Source organism: Teleopsis dalmanni, chromosome X (assembly GCF_002237135.1).
Source record: "Teleopsis dalmanni isolate 2A chromosome X, ASM223713v2, whole genome shotgun sequence".
NCBI lineage: Eukaryota > Metazoa > Arthropoda > Insecta > Diptera > Diopsidae > Teleopsis > Teleopsis dalmanni.
In genome coordinates this window covers 48,035,748-48,058,239 of record NC_051848.1, presented here as the reverse complement: position 1 = coordinate 48,058,239, position 22,492 = coordinate 48,035,748, and the positions used below count along the sequence as shown (strand labels likewise).

The following is a 22,492-nucleotide window of genomic DNA, read 5'->3' as shown; positions in this document are numbered from 1 at the left end:
CTGGTGGCAAATAAAGAACGCATTTACATATTTATTAAATTTTTATTTATATAGTCATGCACAATGTACATATAAAAATTTTTTAAATACGATATAAAATAACCGAAATGAATGTATTAAAAACTAAAACTTGGGAAATAATTTTTGAGTAATTTCGATTACAATTATTTATATGTTATTATATATCCTATTGTTGTTATAATATATTACATATAATTTTTCTTCACCTAATATTGCGGAATTTTGACGGAAAACTAAGAATAATTCAGTTAAATTATATTAATAAAAAAATGTTTTTATTTGCTATTGTTCTAGACCCTAAAATAATGTAAAAACATAATAAGTAAATTTTAGAACTTTATATTGTATTGTATTAAGTCGGTTATATATGTATGTATATTATAAATTAATGTCTAGTTTTGGTATAAGTTTTCGTGCCTGCAACAAATGCCCTACAGAAAATGTTTGTGGCAACTATTACCAGATCCAGATTAGCTGAATACAATTCAAGTTTAACATATTCTCTTAAATAAATCCATGAAAATAAAATATTCATTGAAATTGTATGAAAACAATAAAATTAAATTAATATAATGCAAATGACTACAACTAATTTATGTGACAGTATTTATTTTTTTTTTAAAGAAATATAAATTTTATTATTGTTATTATTTATTAGATTTTAATTTGATAAATTTAAAGAAATTAAATAAAATTGATTTGTATTCATATAACACTACATCATTTTGTTCCTCTACTTAAAAATAAAATAAATTTTTGCAATTAACTTTATACGTAAATTTTGTGTTAACTTAATTATGTTCGGATGCAATTAAAAAGATATGTCTATTAAATAATTTGTTATGTGTGAAAAGATTAGATATACATATTTATCTTATATGCCAAATTGAAGTAATTTGCATAACGGCGAATTCCATTAGCTTTCATGTTTTAGTGGTGAGTGAATTATAGTCATATTATTTTTACATTTTGTGATACTTTTTCGTTAAATGCATTATTTTATTTAAATAAATTCTCATTCTGTTATTAGATATATTCAGAAAAGAAATAAAGTATATAACCGTTTTCCTCAAAATAAACAATTTTATTTTCTATCATGTTGCGCTCGCTTTAGCTGTTGTTTTAACTGTATCAGCACAAGTGGAAAGCACGTTCGTCGTATTAACTGCAGTTGGTACTAAGATATCGGACGGAGTATCTGGTGTTATTGTTCTAATGCTATCATTAATTTGGGCAGGTGCAGCTGAAGTAACTCTATTATTTTTAAATGGTGGTCCATTATTGTTCTCTGCTGAATCAGCTAATTGTTGCTGGGCGTTATCTGTAACTGTGGCATGTATAGCAACGTTGGCAGTTAAAACAGGATTAATATTGTTAGGTGTGTTTATGCTGACTTGAATAACAGAATTATTATTTGTGTTTTCAGCAGACGCTGTCGATAAGGATAACTCATCCGCGGAATCACCACCGTCCACAGATTCTGTTTGCACACCTTTTTCCTGAAGTAAATGTTCGTTGAAGCGTATTGGATTACTAGCAGTTCCATATTGCGTTGAAATTTGCAAAAGTTCACGCAACGTTTGGTTCTCTAAACGTAATCGAGACATTATTTGTAAATCATTATTAACAGATTCGTCATCTGAATAAGCTGCGCGATGCATAACAGCAGCCATTTCGTTAATTTTTTCTCTTTGCTCATAAATTATACTCCATAAACGTTCGTTATATACTTCTTTAAAATTAATTTTGTTTTCTAATACTTTATTTGCGGTATGTTCACGATATTTTTGCATTATTAATTCCATTGCGCGTTCATAATCTTCAATGCAAACCTTTAGTTCACGATTTTCTTTAAGTATTTCAGAACTGTTTGCATTCTGTTGATGTATTCGATTTACCATATCTGCGTTCGACTTGTTGTTTGATATACGATTTAGTGATTCGATATCTCCTTGATAATGACGCAAATTGTCAACAAGTCTATTATTACCCTCTGCTTCAACTAATAAGGCACTTCCTAACGCATCCAAATCCTTTACACGATTAGACATCCGTTGCGCATCCCAAAGAATTGTCCCAACTGATATATTAGACATCCTCGATTTACTTAAATTTAAAAATGTTATGATTTTTTTTCACGTCCTAATTATATATTTAACAATCCCAGAAACTTATTCAAAAATAGAGAACTTTACTGCACACTGAAATCTTCTCTCAAATAGAAACCTTTTTGGTTAATGAAAGTAAACGAAGTTAATATATGAAACAATACACTGAAAATTTATATTTATTGGAATCTTCAATCACTTGGAATTGGAATTATTTGACGTTTGACGTCGCCCTAGTTTCAGAGTTTGACAACCATACAAAAGAGTTACCATAACAATTCATTTTCATTCAGTTCATTTTTTACCAAAGAACACATTACAAAAATGATAACTCTACTTTAAGCTAAAAGTTATTGTCTCAGGTTGTGAGCGAATTCTAGTAAATTGTTGGGAAATTGAGGGAAATAGTAGATTATGTTGGTATGGCAACAAATGTTGGTATTTATCAGAATTTCGAGTAGGGTAAATTAGACAAAAATTACGTGAATTAGGTGTTACCATTGTGAAAATTTTATAAGATGTTTAATAAAAATATAAATTTGAAAACTTTTAACTAAAAATAATAAATAAATAAATATTTACATAAGTACAGTGCAAAAAATTCCTACAAAATTTCAATTTTCTTTATTTCAATTTACTCGAACTCGCACGCGGCCTTAGTAACATTAATTTTCCTATGAAATTTTGAGGATGCAGTAGTTTTTAGTATATTGTAAATTTTTGAAAACGCTATAAATACTAAACTTTGTCTATTTAAATATAAGAAAGAGCAAAAATTGTGCATTGCGATAAAATATATGAAGTTAATATACATTACAACTTTGAAGATTGCAACTAGTAGAATTCGAGGATGTTGCAATAATTGATGTTATTGCAATAATAGAGCTCAATTTATTTAGTGCATCCAAAATTTTTAAATTAAATAAAACTACATTAACACAAAGTTTATTAGAAAATAATATGTATTCCTATTTTTATGTGTAATAACATAATTTATGATTATTACTTGTTATTTCAGCTTGCTTTTTATTACAATTAAGATTCATTGGTATTGCTTTAAGTTTTAAATCTTTAAGTATTAAAATTTTTGTAAGAGATATGGAATTTTTAATAGCCCACTGTATGCATGTGTTAAGTACATACGATAATAATATAATATTATAAAAATATTATTCGATGTAACGGAATGTTGTCGTCATCATTTCACTGCCCGTTATTTTCAGGTTTGAAAAGCCTTTTGAATAACATATGATGAAACTTTCTTTTATGCATTAGCTAAAAGACAAATATCATTAGGTAATCCCTGCAGGTAAACGCAGTAGTATCTGGAAGATCCCAATGGCGTTTCTCTTGTTGCGTTTTAATTCGTGTGTTTGATAAATTTCTATAAATAAAGCATTTAATTACAATTTTGCACAAAACAGTTGAAATATAAATTTAATAATTAGTTTTGTAACAATAATTTAACAAATTTTAGTTATAATTATGCGCAAAACTAATTCTTATTAAACAAATTTATTAAAAATTTACTCATTTACTCAATTTACTCAATTTTCATTATTTGTTTTGAATAGATTTTGACATTTCTTTTCCAATTCTTCTTATATCGTAAAAAAATCTAAGATATTAACTATTTGCAGAGTTGCACAGAAAAATAATCACCATTACTAAAGAGAAATTAATCTCGACTAATAGGAGATTAAATTTTGTATAGGAAATCTGTGAGTAAACAAAAAAATCTAGATTATTGCTTTAATCTAGTTTTAATCTCACAACGTAAACGTTGTATAACAGCTGATCGATTGACAGCTACCTTAAAAGTACTTTTAATTTTTGTGCGTAAATGCTCTAAAAACTTGTATTAAAATCAATTTTAAAAGAGATTTTAAAACTCGCGTAAATGTAGTGTATTTTATTTTAAAAATTTTTTAAAAACTATTGTCCTTAATGACATATCTCACAAATTAAAAATATAATTGTTTGATTGACATAGCTTGATTCATGGTGAGAGTAACCACGTAATGCAAGTTTAACAGATTGTGTACCAATTTTCACACTGCTGTCATTATAAAGTTTTCCTTCACCAATAATAAAACAATATGACACAAATGAAAATTTTAAGTGAATTAAGAGTGTAAATTAAATGCTATCTGTATACAAATTGCAAAATGTATATTTGTTATTCAATATTTCAATATTAAATGTTCAATGTATAAATTGATTTTTGTGTCATTTTCTGTGAAATAAATTTTTTTATTTTTTGAAATTGGCAATATGGTAATAATTCAACGAAATTTTTAGCTTTTATGTATATCTCGCTCATTGTTTTTGTTATTACTTCTTGTTTGTTTTCAATTTCTTTGGAAGTGAGTATTATAAAGTACGAGTGAGCGTATGGTTGCGGTCGGTTTGTGTTAAAAATAGTTTTAAATGAGAACTGCAAGATATAAAATTAAGAAATTCTTAGATATAATAAGAATTTTTATAACACACAACTGTTCAAATTACCATAACTAATATTTGAAATGATTAATACAAATTTATATTTATTAAAAACTTAGAAATAATATTGAATTGTGAAAGAGACTACTAAAACGAAGGATTTTGACAAGGGAAACCCAAACGTTCTACATCCTCAAAGTGCGTATAAAAGAAAATATTGGCTCTTGCACAACCCACTGCTGATACGTCATAATCTTACAAAGAAAAAATTATAAATCGATTAAAGCTAAAAGTTAAAATTAAAGAGGATATCAAATATTTACTAACTATTAATGGTAGAAAATGGTAAAGGAACAGTTAACGCACAGACTGAATGGCAGCAAGGAATACAGTACAATTAACAGGTTAAGTGTCATATCAAACAGCGTTAAGCCTACAGATGATGTCGTTGCTAACTTAACAGTGATAAATATGCATCAAAGGTCAGGGCAATCAAAAAATAATACCTTTGGAAATACGTCTAACAGGAAATGTTTGCTGAAAAACAAACTTTATAGTAAAAATAAAAACAATTACAGTACTTTGCTGTACTGTGCCGTACTATTGATATGCATTGGTAGCAGACAATGTGAAGCCACTGCTACAGATATAGCGCTTGATGCCAAAGCCACATTAACACACAGAATTGATAGCCTTAATTTGCTGGTGTATACGTTTTTGCTTACGTTAACGGTGTTAACCATTTGGTTGTTTAAACATCATCGCGTCTCCTGGCTTCATGAGACTGGCTTGGCTGTGATTTATGGTGAGTCAGTCAGTGAAACTGTAAAGCATTATATATTACATTTGATATGCAAATATAATCATTTCCATTGAATATTAAACTTACAGTGTATACAAAATAACAAATAATTAATAAATAATTATAATTAATTTATATTGTTATGTAAGGAAGTAATGAATGCATTACATTTTTTATCGAATCTCGAATGTTTTGTTCACAGTAATCCCAAACGTTTAGGACTGGGTGCGGAAAAAAATTCTCTAATTCATCAACAATATGGTACAATGCAGTTACCTATTACTAACAACATTATTCACTGACTATACATATGTCTGCAATAATTACAGCAATGGCTCCCGAACGCAGCTAAACACATTTGTTTTTATAGCCTGACGTTATGTTAAAAAAATTTATTAATAAATAACTTAGACCAAATGGATTTACATATTCAATGTGTTTTCAGGTTTAATTAAATTTTCCCAATTCAGGGAAAAATAAAGCTTTTAATCACCTAAGTTAACAATTATTAAGCATAGATCTGGAAATATAATCTGCACGTCTTAATTCTGGGCTTCTGACGTTTTAGTTATATTTGTAATATATAATTGTAATTAATATTAATTACAATTAATATCCTAACTATTTTATTGAATCTGCATTGCACTCATTTCTTATCGTAAAAAATACATTAATCAATAAAATGTTTGTCTTCGACGAAATATTTTAACCTATATGAAGTAGTGAGAGGTTGAGTTAATTAGAACGTAATCAGCTATATAAGGAAAGGTCAAGAATGACGTAAATATTACGTACGAGAAACTCCTTCAACATGCATTGAAGTATAAATGAGACAATTAAAACGGTAATAATATATCAACACCAGATTTCTATGACCATTGTTATGTTGTGTTTTCTTAGTGAATGCCTCTAAATATAAGCGATGAACATAACATATATAAAAATATCTCTGATGAAATTTACATTTTTCACTTAACCAAAATTAAGTGCATCACCTATTGCTCGAACGCGCACACAAACCTTAGTCCAATCGATCTTTGGATCCGCTTCATAGAAGTGATTAGGTCTCTTCGTCTTGATCACGAATGTATTTGTCTAGTTATTCCTTTCGTGCTATCTGCTTTACAGTTCCTTGCGTTTATTAAATATTTATTAAATAAATACTAAAATTAATTTTACAAAGTCGAAATACGACTTTCAACTTTTGCTTTTTAGTTTGGTTGATTAGTTGGTTGCAGTGACGGTCCGTAAATACCGTCCCACTGACCACAATTAGTGATTTAGCTACACCACATTCCTCACAAAAAATCTTAAAATAGAAAAAGATAGACTCTAACTATCTCGTCGAATTTAGATTATTTAATAGGTCTTTCGTCTTACCAATGAACAATCTGATAAACTATCAAAAATGTGTTTTCCTATAAACCTATTTCTTCTGAAGGCCAGAGCTGTGTTTCTTGCTTTACTTGCTCAATTCAGATTTATGGTATATTGTTGAGTTGTTCTGTTAGTTCTGTAGTTTCATCATTTTCTCGTTATTTTAACATAATCATTGGCAATGAAATGCAAGCATTTTTGAGTGCATAACAATTTTCATAAAAACGCAATATACTCGATAGATTTGAATAGGTTTGCACATCAATTTCATTACTGCTATTGCATTTGTATGCTTTTATAAATAGATTTACGAGTGTATCTGTATATTAATATGTGTATCTTTGTAGCGGTAAGGGGTAGAATATTACCTTAGTAACAAATAATATACTTAAATAATTTAAAAATAACTTTTTGATAAAAAGAATTTCTAATTTAGCTTTGTTTTGCTTTTTTTTTATTAGTGTTTATTTATTCATATTTGGTTGATTGTTTTATTATTTTATATCGAAACAAGCTCTTAAATTAAATTAAATTAGTGACTGCGCGTAAATAAATATCTGAAGTCACGGTCTTCTATTTTTTTTAATAACCGTAATTTTTATTTTACTAAATATTTAATCGAAAATATAGAATCAACTGTACTCAATTTAATTTTATTTAGCCTAACAAAATGTTTAAAAAGTAAAAAAAATTCATGTTCTACAACATGATGACAATTTATTTCTAAATATAAACGATTTAAATTTTATATGGCTTTTATTTATTTAATTAGTACTAGATAATTTTGTATGTGCATATATGTGTATATAGATCTTATAGATATATTACATTTATCTTCAACTCTACCTTAAATAAATAAATATTTCTTTGAAGCAAGAAAGTCGACTTATAGCTTAATATAATATAATGGTTTCTAAGAAATAATTATGAGAGGGGAGCCGATTTAGTACATTCATACAAAAAACATAAAAATTTGCATTGAAACCGCAACTACCCAGTTGCATTTTAAATAGAGACTCAAACAAACGTTTTGAATGGCTTCTTCCATAATAATATATAAATATTTAAAAATAAAAAAAATAAAATTATATTGTTGAAGGAAAAAACAAAAACAAAAACAAGAACAAAATATCGAATTTTAATTATTTTCGTTTATAGAAATATTTTTTTTGTACTTTTTAACCAATTTAAATTTTGCTGGGCTTTTTCGACTTGATTATGAATCACATCGAAAGCAGACAATTATTTGTGTAATTCAGAAATCGACAAATCTATATTTTCCACGGTTTCGCACGAGAGTTGATTGTAATTTTAGCTGTCATTTCAAGTTATTCAAAACAAGTTCAAATCAAGAAGATTTTATAAGAGTTTTGAAAGCTGAATATAGAATTGAATCGTAATATAATTTAATATAATCATGATTAACATGATAATCAAATTACAATGTATGTTCAGATAGTCGATGAAGGTAGAGAGTGATCCCACGGCGTTTGTTTGTTTTACGTATTTCACTGAATGGTTGAGCTTCGGTAAACAAATGGTTGTATTCTCGTATCATTTGGAATGGACCGTTTAATGTTCCTATAATGGTATACTCGTAGTTGCCACATGACTAGTTTTCGTGAAAAAACATGCGACTATTTCTTTCGAAGTGGTGCGAGCACAAAAAACTTTTGTTGGATTTGGCACACATACAGTCAACTGCTGTTTACGTTCCGGCTCATACACATACGAGTATATACGTCTTTTAAAGCACTGACATTAGACTTCTTAAGCATTTATGTGCTGTGTGTACCAATCGACACGAGCATCTTTTTGAGATTTTGTCAAATGATCAATGATGGGGGATCCATCGAGAACGAAAAACTTTTTTACGTCAAAATGATTGTGCAATATTTTATATATGCTGATTAAACTAATGCTTTGATCATTTAATCTCACACTATATTGCAGGACTATATTGCATTATGAGTATCAGTTTTTGTACAGCATCAATGTTTTCTAGCACAACAACGACCTTTTCGAATTTCGTCAGTGAGTGAAATGCGGTCACGATTAAAATCGTTGTACCAGCGTTTTACAGTGATAAAGAATGAAGGTTCATCGCCAAATGTGGCAGTAAGTTGATCGATGCCTTGTCTTGATAATCCACGTCGAAGCTGTAATAAAAATTTTTTCGCTCTAATTCCATTTTATCGCGAACACTCAATTTACAAATCATTGTAAATAACACAAATGACGCTCTTTTGACAAGAAGTCAAAAGTAGATTAAGTTTAATAATGTTAAACTTTTGTATGGAAACGTCACCTGACAACAATCAGTGTAGCCAAGGCCTTAAATAGTGACCATCGTATTTTTATAGTAATCACCTCCCAAAGTAAATACATTTTAAAATCTCTTATATATCTTTAATTTTTTAAGTTAAACTAAGTTGATGCATCGATTTCGTCCGATACATCAATGAAAATTTCGATTTGGAACTTCCATTCGACAATTTGGCCCCACATTAGAACATATTTTTGTATTAGGACGTGTTAATTTTAGAATTTTTTCACGTTTATATGCATTCATTTAACAATATTATTTTAAAAAATTAAAATAGCATTTGTGCCACCTCAGCATATTGGAACAATGTTTTCGTATATTTTTTAAAAATGACTCAAATATTACGAGTATTCATTTTTAGTCTGGTCTGTTTCTTTTCCTGTGGTGTTGTTGTTCTGTATAAATTAAGCTGAGTTCAGCACAGACCCTTCATCTGGATGTGTTAAATGATTTAATGCACATCCAGCTGATAGGTTTAATGCACTTTGTTATCTACATGGTTTCAATTTTGTGGTTAATATACATTTCATTATTTTATTGTTATGAATTATAAAATTGCAGCATTATTGTAAATAAAAATATTTTTTTTAAAATAACAACCATTTTATATATAAACTATATGAAATGTAAATATATAACATATCTACAAAAATGAAATTGATGTAACTTTTATTAATAGGACTCACATGATGAAACACAAATCAAATATTTATGTATACATAAATATATATTCTAAAAATTGTTTACTCTCGAATACATTTTAGAAATACATTTTAACGTTGTTTTTTCAAATACACGTAACCCATTTCTAATTATATTATAAAAATATTATTTTTTTCTAACACAACTGTTTGTTCAATTTCAATATGTTCATATATGCAAAAATGTCAACAAAGTACATACAAAACAAGTGCAAAATAATATAGGTGGCTATACAAAAGCAAGTACAATTTTACAAACCGGTAAAATGATATTCATATTAGCAATCAAAATTGTGAAAGTTTGGCACTTTTCGAGTTCCCATCTAGAGACGTATGGCTGTCGGGTGGTCCCTCATTAGAAAAGGGCTCTAAATAGGTAGTCCGTAGGCAGAGGAGTTTTCTCTGAAGGATTAAATAAATCTAATTATTAGTTAATCAGAATATATACTTATATATATTATTACATAGTCAATCTGCCAGTTTACATCCAGTACGATTTTTGAGTGCTACAAATCTCTGAACGAGGTGTCGACATAGTTTAATGTTTTTCTACTTTGAATTCCCGGTCATAGAGATATTTTCGGCGATTGCCAAGCAGACAAGGTAGTTATACAAGGTGTTACAGCTATCACTCAAATCACTCGGGTATATTGTTGATATCAGGCTAATTTTTGTTAAATTCTTGCTGTTTTGAACTTTTTAATAAAATATAGGAAGACTTGACGATATATAGGCATCTGTATGCGTATATATATGTTTAACATCAAGTTAAACATGTTCTGTTAAGAAGAAACCCAGTACTCTCATTGATATACCCCGTAGAGATATCAATCTTATGGAAGGTTTGACCATGGGACACAGTTGATTAGAACATCATGCTAAAAGATTGAATCTGCCTTTTAATAATTTCTATCGCTATTGTGGAGAGAACGATGAAAGTACCTCATATCTGTTTGGGATTGTCCAGCGCATGCGAAACACCGTTAAACTATTTTAGGGACTTTTTTTTTTTGAGAATCTTGACCAACTTCAAGACTTTCCACTAGAAACCATTTTAAGCTTTGCCAAAGGTTCAAAGTGATTTTTAAATCTCTAAGCTTTCATTATATGATAATACAATAGGCCAATAGGCGTAAGTGGATTCTTTAAATCGCCGGCATAAACTAACCTAACCTAACAAAAATGTAGTCAATTTTGGTGCTTCATATGTTTAGATAGATCGAGTTCAAAGATTTGAATCAAACAATTTGAATATTTAAAAATGTAAAATTGTTTTGTTCTTCTTCTTCTTTATTATAAGATTAAGTCCTGTTTTGTTACAACAATTGAATTGTATATGTTTATGTACAATTATAAATGTAATATTATTACATATCAAATTATTATGTTTCTGTAGAGCCAGACGTCCAGCATTCACGCCATCTCTTCGTCGGTCGATCGGGTTATCCCGCGACTATTGGTTTCTCTACCATTGCAATCTTAACCAGGCGATGATTTTCCATTCTATTCTATTTAATTATATCCGGTACCTCGCAGATGCGCCTAATGTCGTCATGTTTTGATCTATATTTTCTTTAATATTCAGTTTGTTTTACAGAAATACGTTCAAACAAATGCTCGAACAACATACGATGTTCGAACATTTTCAAACAATTGGCGAAATTATTGGTGGGGTATAAGTATATTCAGACATTAAAAATTTTTAAGAATAAAATTTAAAACAATTAATAAAAATTCAATAATTAATTTTGTTTTTTTTTCGCCTACCTTCATGCAATTAATTACACAAGCGTCAAAAATTGGGAAATTAGAGGGAAAATGTTTATATATTTTTCAAAACAAGTTTACTGTAGATATGAAATTCGTATATCTTTTAAAATAAAAACTTTTCAAGTTGGTTATTGTCCGTGACCCGGATTTCTGGGAGAAAACGGATTGCAGATTTGAAGCCCAAATTAACTGACCACCATTTAAAAATCAAAAAAGTAAATCAGTGTTCAATCTTATCGTAATATATGAAAAAGTATAGTCGTTGTCTTATTAATGCGATGCGGACCAATAATTCTTCTTCACTTCGTTTCCAATGCAATACCATAAGTTGTTAACTGCCGGCATTTAAATACGAAATGAATATTGATTTTATGAAAATAAGAACTTAAATAAAATAATAATTTACAATTAATTATGGTTGGAAAAGTTGGCTTTTAAAGTTTCGAATAAGCAAACCAATTGCATTTTTTATATATTAATAAATCATCGTATCGAGGCTATTGGTTAATGTGTCTATTAGGTCCAAATCGATCACACTAGTGATTCATGTTCTTATAAGCATGGTTCCAGTAAGCAGTGGTTCCATTATTTGTGTAAACAACTGTTCTTTATCATTTTGATTTAAATTTTAGTGTTTTCATGTTTACGATTGTGACTGCAAATTTTTAAAATTTGCTAATGTTTTCGCTTTATAATTTAATAACAAAAATGATAAGAAATATTTGTCATCTTAAAAACAAAAAAAAAAAAACAAGCAAATAAAAGATAAGTGGTTTTAGTATTATAGCATAAAAATGGCTGAGTCGCCATAAAAGAGAAATTTAAAAAAAAAAACAACCCATCAATTCTCAATTAGTGGCTACTTGCTAATGAACGTTATCTCAAAACTCATCAATTTGGTGCTGTCTCATGGACTATAATTAAATACATTTAGCCGTTTGTATATTAAAAATATATGTTAATTAAAATTGATTTTAGTAACACAACAATAGTCATATACAGAAATCATATAAGACAAACTGTTAGTCGATGAATGTTAGATATTTGTTTAAGTAGTAAAAATCAATTTATTTTACTATATACTGCAAAAGCAAACACACGGAAAGAGTTTTATATACATTCATTGCCTTAATTCGATTGTGAATAATGAATATATCTAACATAACCTGTTTACTGAACACTTTTAAAACACCGTCCCGTAGGATTGCAATTATAATCACAAATGCAGATGACACTGCAATTCTTAGTAAATTACTGAAGTGAAAACACACTACAATTCCTAAGTGCTTTTAATAGATTAGTAAACTGTACAGCGACAACAGTCGTCATTTCTTAGAGAATATCATGTCTATCGATTAGTGTTGTATATGGCAAGCAAATATCTTGGAATGACGAACCTGCACTCTAAATTTGAATGAAAGGAGCACACTAAGGTATGAAAAGGCGCCTTAGAAAGTAAACTGCAAAGCCTTAAACGACTTATAGTTGAAAATTCGTTTCTATACAATTGATAATAAACTTATTTACTTGGCCATTACAGACGTGAGTTGTCCTTGGCTACGCCGATTAGCCTCCGTCAGTCAGCCTGATAAGTTGTTTGCTGTTGTTAGTTGGTAGTACCGTGTGCCCCCAAATCGTTATTCACTTGGTCCTTCTTCCACCGAAGATGCGGACGTCCTCTACCGCGTTTTCCTCCTGCGGCTACGTAAGCGACAATATAACAAAATATTGAAAATAAATTGAATGTACTATAAAGAGCGGTACCTTAAGGGTTCAGCAAAAAAATACGTTTAGAAATCTTACAGTGTTTTCAAAAAAAAATGTTGTCTAATCTACTACTGTACCCTCTTTAATACATAAGAAACAACGATCTATACGGTACACTCAATGTACCTACTATATTACCTGAACTAAAAAAATTGACGAAAAAATCTCAGGAAACACAAATATGCTTATTATAAATGAGTCAAGAAAACTATAGCAGAGTACTAAACCTTTTGATTTGAGAACTAGTGGTCCATACTCAATTACATTCTCTAAAATATTTTGATTCATTTATTTAAAATATACGATGAAAACAGCTTGTTGGTCAGATGTGACTAGACACTGTAGAACTCACTAGTATATACTATGTCAATATACTATGTGGATTTGTATATGTTTGTAATATAGCACCATATAAGATACGAGTATATAGAAATAGATACCGAGAATTTTTACTGGTAAACATGTATTATATCTCTTCTTATCGTAAAATTTGTTTTTGGTGACTTAGTTTCATTTGCTTTGATACACCAATTTTGCAAAATTGGAATGTACAAATATATTTTGAGTTAATTGTTGATGTTGTTGATGTTGTTGTTTGGTCCTTTTGATAGACACCCGTATCCAACGCTGCTCTACATGATTAAAGTGAACGATTTTTATATTTTTTACAGAATGGAAGAAATGTCAATAGAAATTAAAGTCGAAGTGGATAATGTTCATATTACATCGGCATCAACATTTGGCACTATATGGGATTGGGTTATTGACTTTAAACATGGTCGTATGTATACCCATTTATAATATAGCTCACTGGGGAGTTTAAATTAATGATGCTTAAACTTGGTTATATAAAATACGAAAACTGTATTTTGTATGTATTTAAATATTCACAAAATCGATTCTGGATTCAACCACTGAAACATCAATGCTGCAAAATACAGATTATGGATCATTACTTTTCGCCCTCAAGTTCTGCAGAATAATGCAGAATTTGACAGATTTGATTGTATGGAAAATTTTAACTTGCATTTTGGAGTGCTAATAATTACTTGCTTAATTTTTAGTTTATTTGATTAATTTTTATTTTATTATTAAAATTTTTTTTTATTATATTGTATTTTTTAAAATAAAAATTTTTATACGTATAAATGATTTGAAAAATGTTAACGAGAGCCTGGTTTATTAGATTTCTCTTTTTATTTGAGCTAATTTTATACAATATGTATATAGGCATTAAAATAATGCTTGCTAATAAACAAATTAGCTTAAATGAAATAATAAAAATTATTTGTTTTATTTAATGAATGAATGATTATAATTCTATTTTACTTTAGAATTTAATAATCTGATGGTAGTCTTTTTAAAGTTCTCAATATATACTATATATACATATACATACTATATATACAAATATATATATATATTTGTATATAATAAATGTGTATATATAATATATATAATAATATATATTAAATGTTTATATATAATAATATATAATGCCTTTTCTGGGTTAATGTTTTTTCTTATAGTTGATACCTGAACTTGCTTTTAATAGTCGTTGTAGTTATTGTTATTAGGAAGTTGAGGGATTTAAATGACAAAAGAAATATTCTGTTCTTGTTCTTAATTTGAATTTTAAAAATTTTATAATGTATATTTAAATCTCCATAATAAATGTATGAAATATATATTTAAATATTACGTATTGACTCAATTTTGATTTTTTTTTAATTTAATCCGTGAATATTCAGTGGGATACAAAGTTAGCAGTAGCCTTCGTGGATGACAAAAAATTCCCTCTGTTCTCTCCAATGCTTATACTTTCATAATAAAATTTGAACTTCATTATTATTGATTTGCATAATTCTAGAAAATTAAAATTAAAAATAGGATACTATTTATTCAATTTATTCTCATAATAAGTTGATTAAAAATTACAAAAAAAAATTTAAATAAAAAGAAATTCAATCAATACTCTTGTTTGTATCGGTATTCCATTCAATTTGCTTCACCGATGATAGAAGTAAGTGGAGTTCTTAGATATATAAGTTATATAGATGTTTTCAAATATGTAATGGATTGCAGCAAACTAAAAAAATAATTGAAAAGAGATCAGTGTTTGTAAAATTTTTGATAAACTCCTCGAAACTTTTCATTGACTGTTTAACTTAAACCCATAACCAGCAATAACAGTAACCAGTTATACTCCACATTATGTTTCCATTATCCAGGAATTTTATAAAGCAAGCTTTATAAAATATGATGCTTTAACTTGGAACCCAAAAGGAACGGGATAAAGAGGTAGGTTAAAGTCTATATGGTAGCAGTACATAATAAAACTAACAAATTGTGTATTCAACTTTGACTAACTACTAGCTATTTAAATAACTAGAAATATAATGTTTTAAAACTTCTAAAAAGAATTTAAAGTTAATTATTGTAAGGCCCCTCCCATCGTCTCCAAAAATAGAATCAGAAATTTGCTAACGGAAAAACGGAACTCTTCCCAAAAAATTTGAATAATTCGAAAAAACACAACTACATACGTTGTTACTGTTAATCCTAAAATTGAAACTTTGTTGTTCTGTTGTAACACCCAGTTAAAAAGTCAAAGGGGTATATCTTTTCAACTCATTACTTTTATCCGCTTCTTATGTCTTCCATACCCCGTTTATTCCGTTTGATTAAATCATAAAATTCAATGCAGAGTTAATGTTCATCATATTTCTACAAACTTTCATCTCAATTCTTTTTCGTTAAAGTTAAGTCCCTTTTTGGTTCATATTGCTTTTATCCAGGAAAACATTTCTTCAGTCTACGCGTGGGTTACTCAAAATGGAAGAAGTGTTCAATAATTTTTTGTAAACTTATTTTGGAATTATTATAATTTTGGAACCAAAACCAGATCTTTATCTTTACATTAGTTCATATGTAGCCAATTTTATGTATCTTAATATTTTTATTTGTTGTGCCATGCTTCTATATACTATTCTTTTTCTATTACAAATATAAAATAGATCCTTAACGGCCAGTCTCTCAGTTATGAACATAAGACATTCGCAGTTTGTAATGCCGCTTAAATATTTAAATATTTTTGATATATGTCAAGAGAATGATAAGTTGTAATATCTACATAAAGTTCCAATGGAACATGTCACATTTCCATATTTGTACAACATATCTTTGCATTACTCTACACACTTTTTCTGAAAAAGATCAATACATTTATGAACTTCATGCGATTAACGAAAGATTCTAAAAAAATATTTAATTAAAATTTGATTAAAAACTAAGAAACTTTTTACATTGTAGGTCTGATAGTTGGTGCTGTTATAAGATATGCAGACACATCAACAACACTTATACATTTGGTGGTTGATCCACAAGGTGATCCAAAGTTCAACCAAACTATACCACCAGATACGCTTTGGCTCAACGTAAATTTATATAATATTTTTTTATATTTTTCAAATCATTTAATACTGTTTTTTTAATAGTTTCCCGGAAAATTAGCACAAAATACCACCGATAAGGAGCCTATTGAAAATAAAACATACGCTTATGTATTTCGTGGCCAAGTTCATGATGTCGATGAAAATGAAATTGACTTGAAGGCAACTTTTGATCCGGAAATATTTTTCAATATTATATTACCACCAATTATATTTCATGCTGGTTACAGTTTAAAAAAGGTATAAGTTTAATATATTAAATAAGAAGAACTCATTTATTTAATTAACATTATATATATGTTTTCTCAGAAATATTTCTTTCGTAATTTAGGTGCTATACTAACATTTGCTATTTTGGGAACGACGCTATCAGCGTTCCTTATCGGTGCTATTATGTACGGTTGTGTGAAACTGATGCCAAAATATTTAAGTAGCAGTTACACATTTCTGGACACGCTGTATTTTGGAGCGTTGATATCACCAACAGATCCATTGACAATACTGGCAATATTCCACGATTTGCACGTGGATGTTAATTTATATGCCTTAGTATTTGGTGAATCTGTACTTAACGATGCTGTAGCTATTGTATTGAGCGGGTAAATATTTATTATGTAATAACTAAACCTTAATAATAATATATATATTTATATATATGCATATGTATATTTTAATATTTTAGTGCAATTCAAAACTACGGAGAACATTATTCAAGTACGGGTGAATTTGAAATTAACGCGTTCTTCAAGTCTCTGAGTGACTTCTTCTGTATTTTCATGTTTTCACTATTAATTGGTGCCACAATGGGTTGTTTTACGGCATTGATATCCTTTTCAAACCAAACAATAATTATTAATACTATGAACACTATGAAAGATTATTATTATTTTAACTTATACTGCCATTATTATTAATAACGTTTATTATTATTATGATTATTATTATTATGATTATTATTATTATGATTATTATTATTATGATTATTATTATTATGATTATTATTATTATGATTATTATTATTATGATTATTATTATTTTGATTATATTATTATGATTATTATTATTATGATTATAATTATTATGATTATTATTATTATGATTATTATTATTATGATTATTATTATTATGATTATTATTATTATGATTATTATTATTATGATTATTGTGAATACATAAAGGAAAAGAACGCAAGTTTGTATGTGGGCGACATCAAAGAAAGTGTAAATACAGTAATATTAAGATATTATTTAATAGTAATAATATTTATTTATTGATATTAAATTTAATATTGGATTGGTTTATAGTTTGGTTTATGTATATATGTAATGTTTATGTATACACAACGTATGAGTTTTTTAATATTTAAAAAAAAATCATGTTGGGATTGTGATAAGAAATCGGTTAAGTAGGGAACTGAAATTTCTTTACTCTCAAGACAAAATTTTTGGTTTGAACAAAATAGATGTGATTTATAGCATTATTTCTGTAAGTGTAAATATCAGAAAAATTCTTCTAAGTCTGTTATACTGAAATAACTATTCGACACTATTGTTTGTGTTATGTTAATTTGGTAATATAATCGGGTAATTGCATTATGTATTTAATAATGTTTTTCAATACGTATTACTTTTATGGTAATCTCTCAAATATTTAATATTGCAGTTAACAATATAATTATACATTTATATGTAATATTTAGAAATACAAATAAGTATATTTAATAGATTTCAATATATAGTTTATTTCTTAACTCATATCACACTTGACTAAGTTTACTCGCGTGCGAGATTTTCCTTTATTGGAGTCAGCATTATTTGTGCTTATGTCGTATAGCACGTTCCTTATTGCGGAGGCATCTGAACTTACTGGTGTTGTAGCTGTGCTGTTTTGTGGCATATGTCAGGCGCACTACACTTACAATAATTTATCAGAAAATTCTCGTACTCGAACAAAAGAAATTTTCGAATTACTGAACTTTTTAGCTGAAAATTTCATTTTTTCATATATTGGCGTTTCGATGTTTACCTTTCCCAAACATCATTTTGATGCTGTGTTTATAATTACGGGCTTTGTAAGTAAAAGTTTACAAATAACTAAATGTTAAAATCTTGATTCATTGTATTTTTAATTAAAGATTTGTGCCGCTTTTGGAAGAGCAGTGAATATTTATCCTTTATCCTGGCTTTTGAATTTAAATCGAAAACCAATAATCTCATCTAATTTTCAACATATGCTTTTCTTTGCTGGTGAGTTTTTTTTTTTTTTTTTTTGAAATTGTTTAAAAATAATAATTTTCTATTAAGAACTAGTTAATATTTTTATTTTAATTTAGTGAAGTATTTGTTATTTCTTGCTAGAAGAGTTAGTCCTTTTATGTTCAATGGGTTCAACCTAATTAATTAATTAGTTACTGAATAATTAGTAAGTAATTTGCTTTTCTACAAATGACCTATATATGTACCTATTTTAAATTATCAATTTTATTTTCCAATTAGAAAAAATCCATGCTTTTGTTTTCAAAAATTAATTTAAAAACGTATTTTCCTATAACATTTTCACATCGATCGTCAAAAATTTATATCATTTTAAGAAAACATATAAAAACTAAATTCTTTGAGATATTATAATTAATAAATTTATAATTTCGTTTATTAATTTTACTGAATGTGAGAGTTTTTAAACTCATTAGTGTGATGACAATCATGTCATCACACTAATTTTAATCTTAATAATCTTAATAGATTATTATTATTATTGAGTAATAATAATAATCGTGCACTGCGACCTAAAAGATCTATTGTGCCCCTTTGTTGGGTTAGAGTATTTCTCCAAGTCCGATTTCTTTAATGAAAGACAGTATGGATCCTATCTTCCCCAGTCTTGAATCCTTATGATCCATGAAATACCCTCCTAGGTGTTTCTTTCGCTTATGCATCATTGCCAGGCACTCCCCAAGCACATGGTATGCCGTTTCTCTCTCTTCCCTGCAGTATCTGCAATCTGAGTTGGATTGAATTTCTAACTTCGATAGGTGATTATTCAATCTGCAATCTTAATAGATAGTTATACTATACAAAAAAAAAAAAAAAAAAAAAAAAATTAATTAAATAATATAAAAAAAAAATAAAATTTTTGTTGTTGTATTTCACTACTATTCGAAAAAATCTCTTTATAAAAAATAATTTAAAAGTATTTAATTTTTAACATTTAATTATTTGAGGACAAGTAGGCTTTCTTGGATACAAGGCCGCCACTCCAACCTATCTACCTATATAAAATTATTTAAAAATATTTAATTTTTTATATTTAATAAGCAAAATTTGTAACTATTTTAAGGTTTACGTGGAGCCATGTCATTTGCATTAGCTATAAGAAATACTGTATCCGAAGCAAGACAAACAATGCTTACTGCAACATCTTTAATTGTTATATTTACTGTAGTAATACAGGGCGGTGCTGCTAACTTTTTGCTCAACTGGCTTAAAATACCGTAAGTTTAAAAATAACAACAACATAAATACATTTATAATATTCATAATTTTCAGAGTGGGTGTAGATGAAGAGACTGAACAATTAAATAACTATCAAGTTCGCAGCGTGAGTATTAACAGTCGCCTTTTAATTAATTAAGTTTATTTATTATAAATGTTTTGAAAATAATTTTAGAATACACATGTATGTTTAAATGTTCTATATTTTTATTGTATTATACAAAATTTGTTTTGAAAGTTTTGCGCCCAACATAAAAAGGAATATTTCCAACAATACTTTAATTCTTTAAGTCCCTCTTAACAGTGATATGTTTTAAAGTCTTTCAAATTTCGATTTAGCACGGTTGCCAATATTAAAGTGGCAAGAATTTTTGCTCTCTGAGTGAAATTTTGCGTGCACAAAGATGGATATCCCAAATGGCATCATGTTTAAGATGCACCCTTCCCTCTGTCGAACCCTCTCTTCGTTGACCATAACAGGATACCTATTGCAATGGTAATAACATAGCTAACAAGAGTGAGGTCGAATATAAACTAGAACTAACAGTCTTCCACACAGATGTAGTATCCTTTTCTAGACCTCGGTTGTATTGGAACAAAGTTCGCAATAAGCTCCGTCAAACAATTCTCAGGAAGAACAACGCATTCTCCGTGCAGTAAAAACTGTTCTAGTTGCTATAGTAGAGTATTGCGCTTAACAGTTACTTGTCACACATAAATGTGTCAATTTCCAATGTGTACCACAACTCTACCCCCTATGTGTCATCCATCTGTTTTCCTGTCCCAACGCATACAGAAACCTGAGTCCAATCGAGCTTTGGCTACGCCTCATATAAGTGACTACGTTTCTTCGTCTTAATCCCATTTCCATTAAATTTCACTTATTCTCTAATCCACTCTTACTTCCAAATAATCTCCCCTCTCACAACAATGACATCCTTTTCAGGTTTTTTGCTTGAAGCTCCATCAGAAGACTATTGTCTATTAAAACGTCTTGAAGTTACGTTTCGTCAATTGTTATGAATTTGCCTAAAACCTTTTTTTTTTCCTAAACCGTAAACCAACTCCTTAAATGTAAGCATCTTAGCATAACTGGCGTCCACATCTACTTTTTGTCACATTACTCGTCTTGAGTATCATTTGACGCCTTTCTGCTAGTGGCGTCAGATGCATAATAGTTCCCATATCCAATTCTTGCTACGTCATTGTGCGATGACATAGAGTTTCGGTAAACTTCATCTAATTCTGTTAAAATTGATCATTTCCAATTATTAAAATTTCGTAATTTTTAAAGAACAGAAGATAATATTTAGAGTTGATTTAAAGTTTGGGCGCAGATTTTCACACACCCTAAGTATATGTATTGTAGTATATGTACATATATTTTTAATGTGCAATTTTTTTTTTAATGTATAAAATGTGTTCAAAGGAAAGTGTCTAACATGTATAATTTGTTAAATGTATTTAGTATGTTTATAGTGTGTATACAATTGAACGTATTAGTGTGTTTTAATTTAATGATATTTACATAGTTAAATAAAAGTAAAGAACATTTATACAGAATCAGCTTATGTAGTCTTAAAACCTAAATATATTAATCAATATATACAAGCATATATACTCGTATTCGGTTAATTTTTTTAATTTTGTGTAATTAGATTGAAAGGTTTATAATTTCTTAAAATTGCTGAATGTTTTTGTATATTCGCTTTAGAATTTTTTGTAGCACCTTACATGTAATATAAAGCTAATTCAAATGTTTTTATAAATTAATAATATATTTGTCAAAATTTTTTCCATTTTTAATGCAATTTTCAAATAATTTATCATACAAAAAAAAACACCACAAAAAGGTTTACAATTCAATGGAAAATACAGCAACCGCGGTATGTTTTTATATGTGTTAAATCTTCTACTAAGCACTTTATGTTTTCACATTTATTTATTTTTTTGTTGCTGATTCAGTTGTTATGCTCATATATATATTCCAGATGATACACAACAAAAATTATTATTTGTTTATACGTAGTCCCCTTAAGAACTACGTGTGAACGACAAAAGAAGTTCACGTATCCATTTAGCAAGCAAAGCGTTTACTCTTCGATTAGGGATTTGCTTTTTTTTGTACAAAAGATCTGCTATGGTGTAGTGCTTTCGCTCCATTAGTCAATTTGTCCCTGTGTTTTATTTATTAATATATTACTAACTTATTGATTATTGATAAGCTTAATCGCA

The 22,492-nt window shown here is 28.2% G+C and overlaps 2 protein-coding genes across 9 annotated transcripts in view; one reads left to right on the top strand and one right to left on the bottom strand.

Annotated features, from left to right (window-relative positions):
- Positions 1–648: 648 nt before the first annotated feature.
- Positions 649–2,369, bottom strand: LOC119689860 (FGFR1 oncogene partner 2 homolog). The gene has a single exon (XM_038104791.1). The coding sequence runs from the start codon at positions 2,115–2,117 to the stop codon at positions 1,116–1,118; it is 1,002 nt and encodes a 333-aa protein (XP_037960719.1). The 5' UTR covers positions 2,118–2,369; the 3' UTR covers positions 649–1,115.
- Positions 2,370–4,478: 2,109 nt separating this feature from the next.
- Positions 4,479–22,492, top strand: part of LOC119689858 (sodium/hydrogen exchanger 6) — a 31,880-nt gene continuing 13,866 nt past the window's right edge. For 2 of the 8 annotated variants that reach the window (XM_038104784.1, XM_038104789.1), the window contains exons 1-10: positions 4,506–5,376; positions 16,627–16,751; positions 16,812–17,006; positions 17,076–17,365; positions 17,449–17,590; positions 18,529–18,837; positions 18,901–19,012; positions 20,103–20,256; positions 20,312–20,363; positions 22,111–22,143. In XM_038104784.1, the coding sequence (XP_037960712.1) occupies positions 4,914–5,376; positions 16,627–16,751; positions 16,812–17,006; positions 17,076–17,365; positions 17,449–17,590; positions 18,529–18,837; positions 18,901–19,012; positions 20,103–20,256; positions 20,312–20,363; positions 22,111–22,143 (1,875 nt within the window). In that variant the 5' untranslated portion in view covers positions 4,506–4,913. The other 6 variants (XM_038104785.1, XM_038104787.1, XM_038104783.1 and 3 more) reach the window with 5 other exon arrangements.

What these genes read in the sequence shown, in the direction of transcription:
- LOC119689860 (XM_038104791.1), bottom strand. Translation starts at nt 2,117, where the DNA reads ATGTCTAATATATCAGTTGGGACAATTCTTTGGGATGCGCAACGGATG.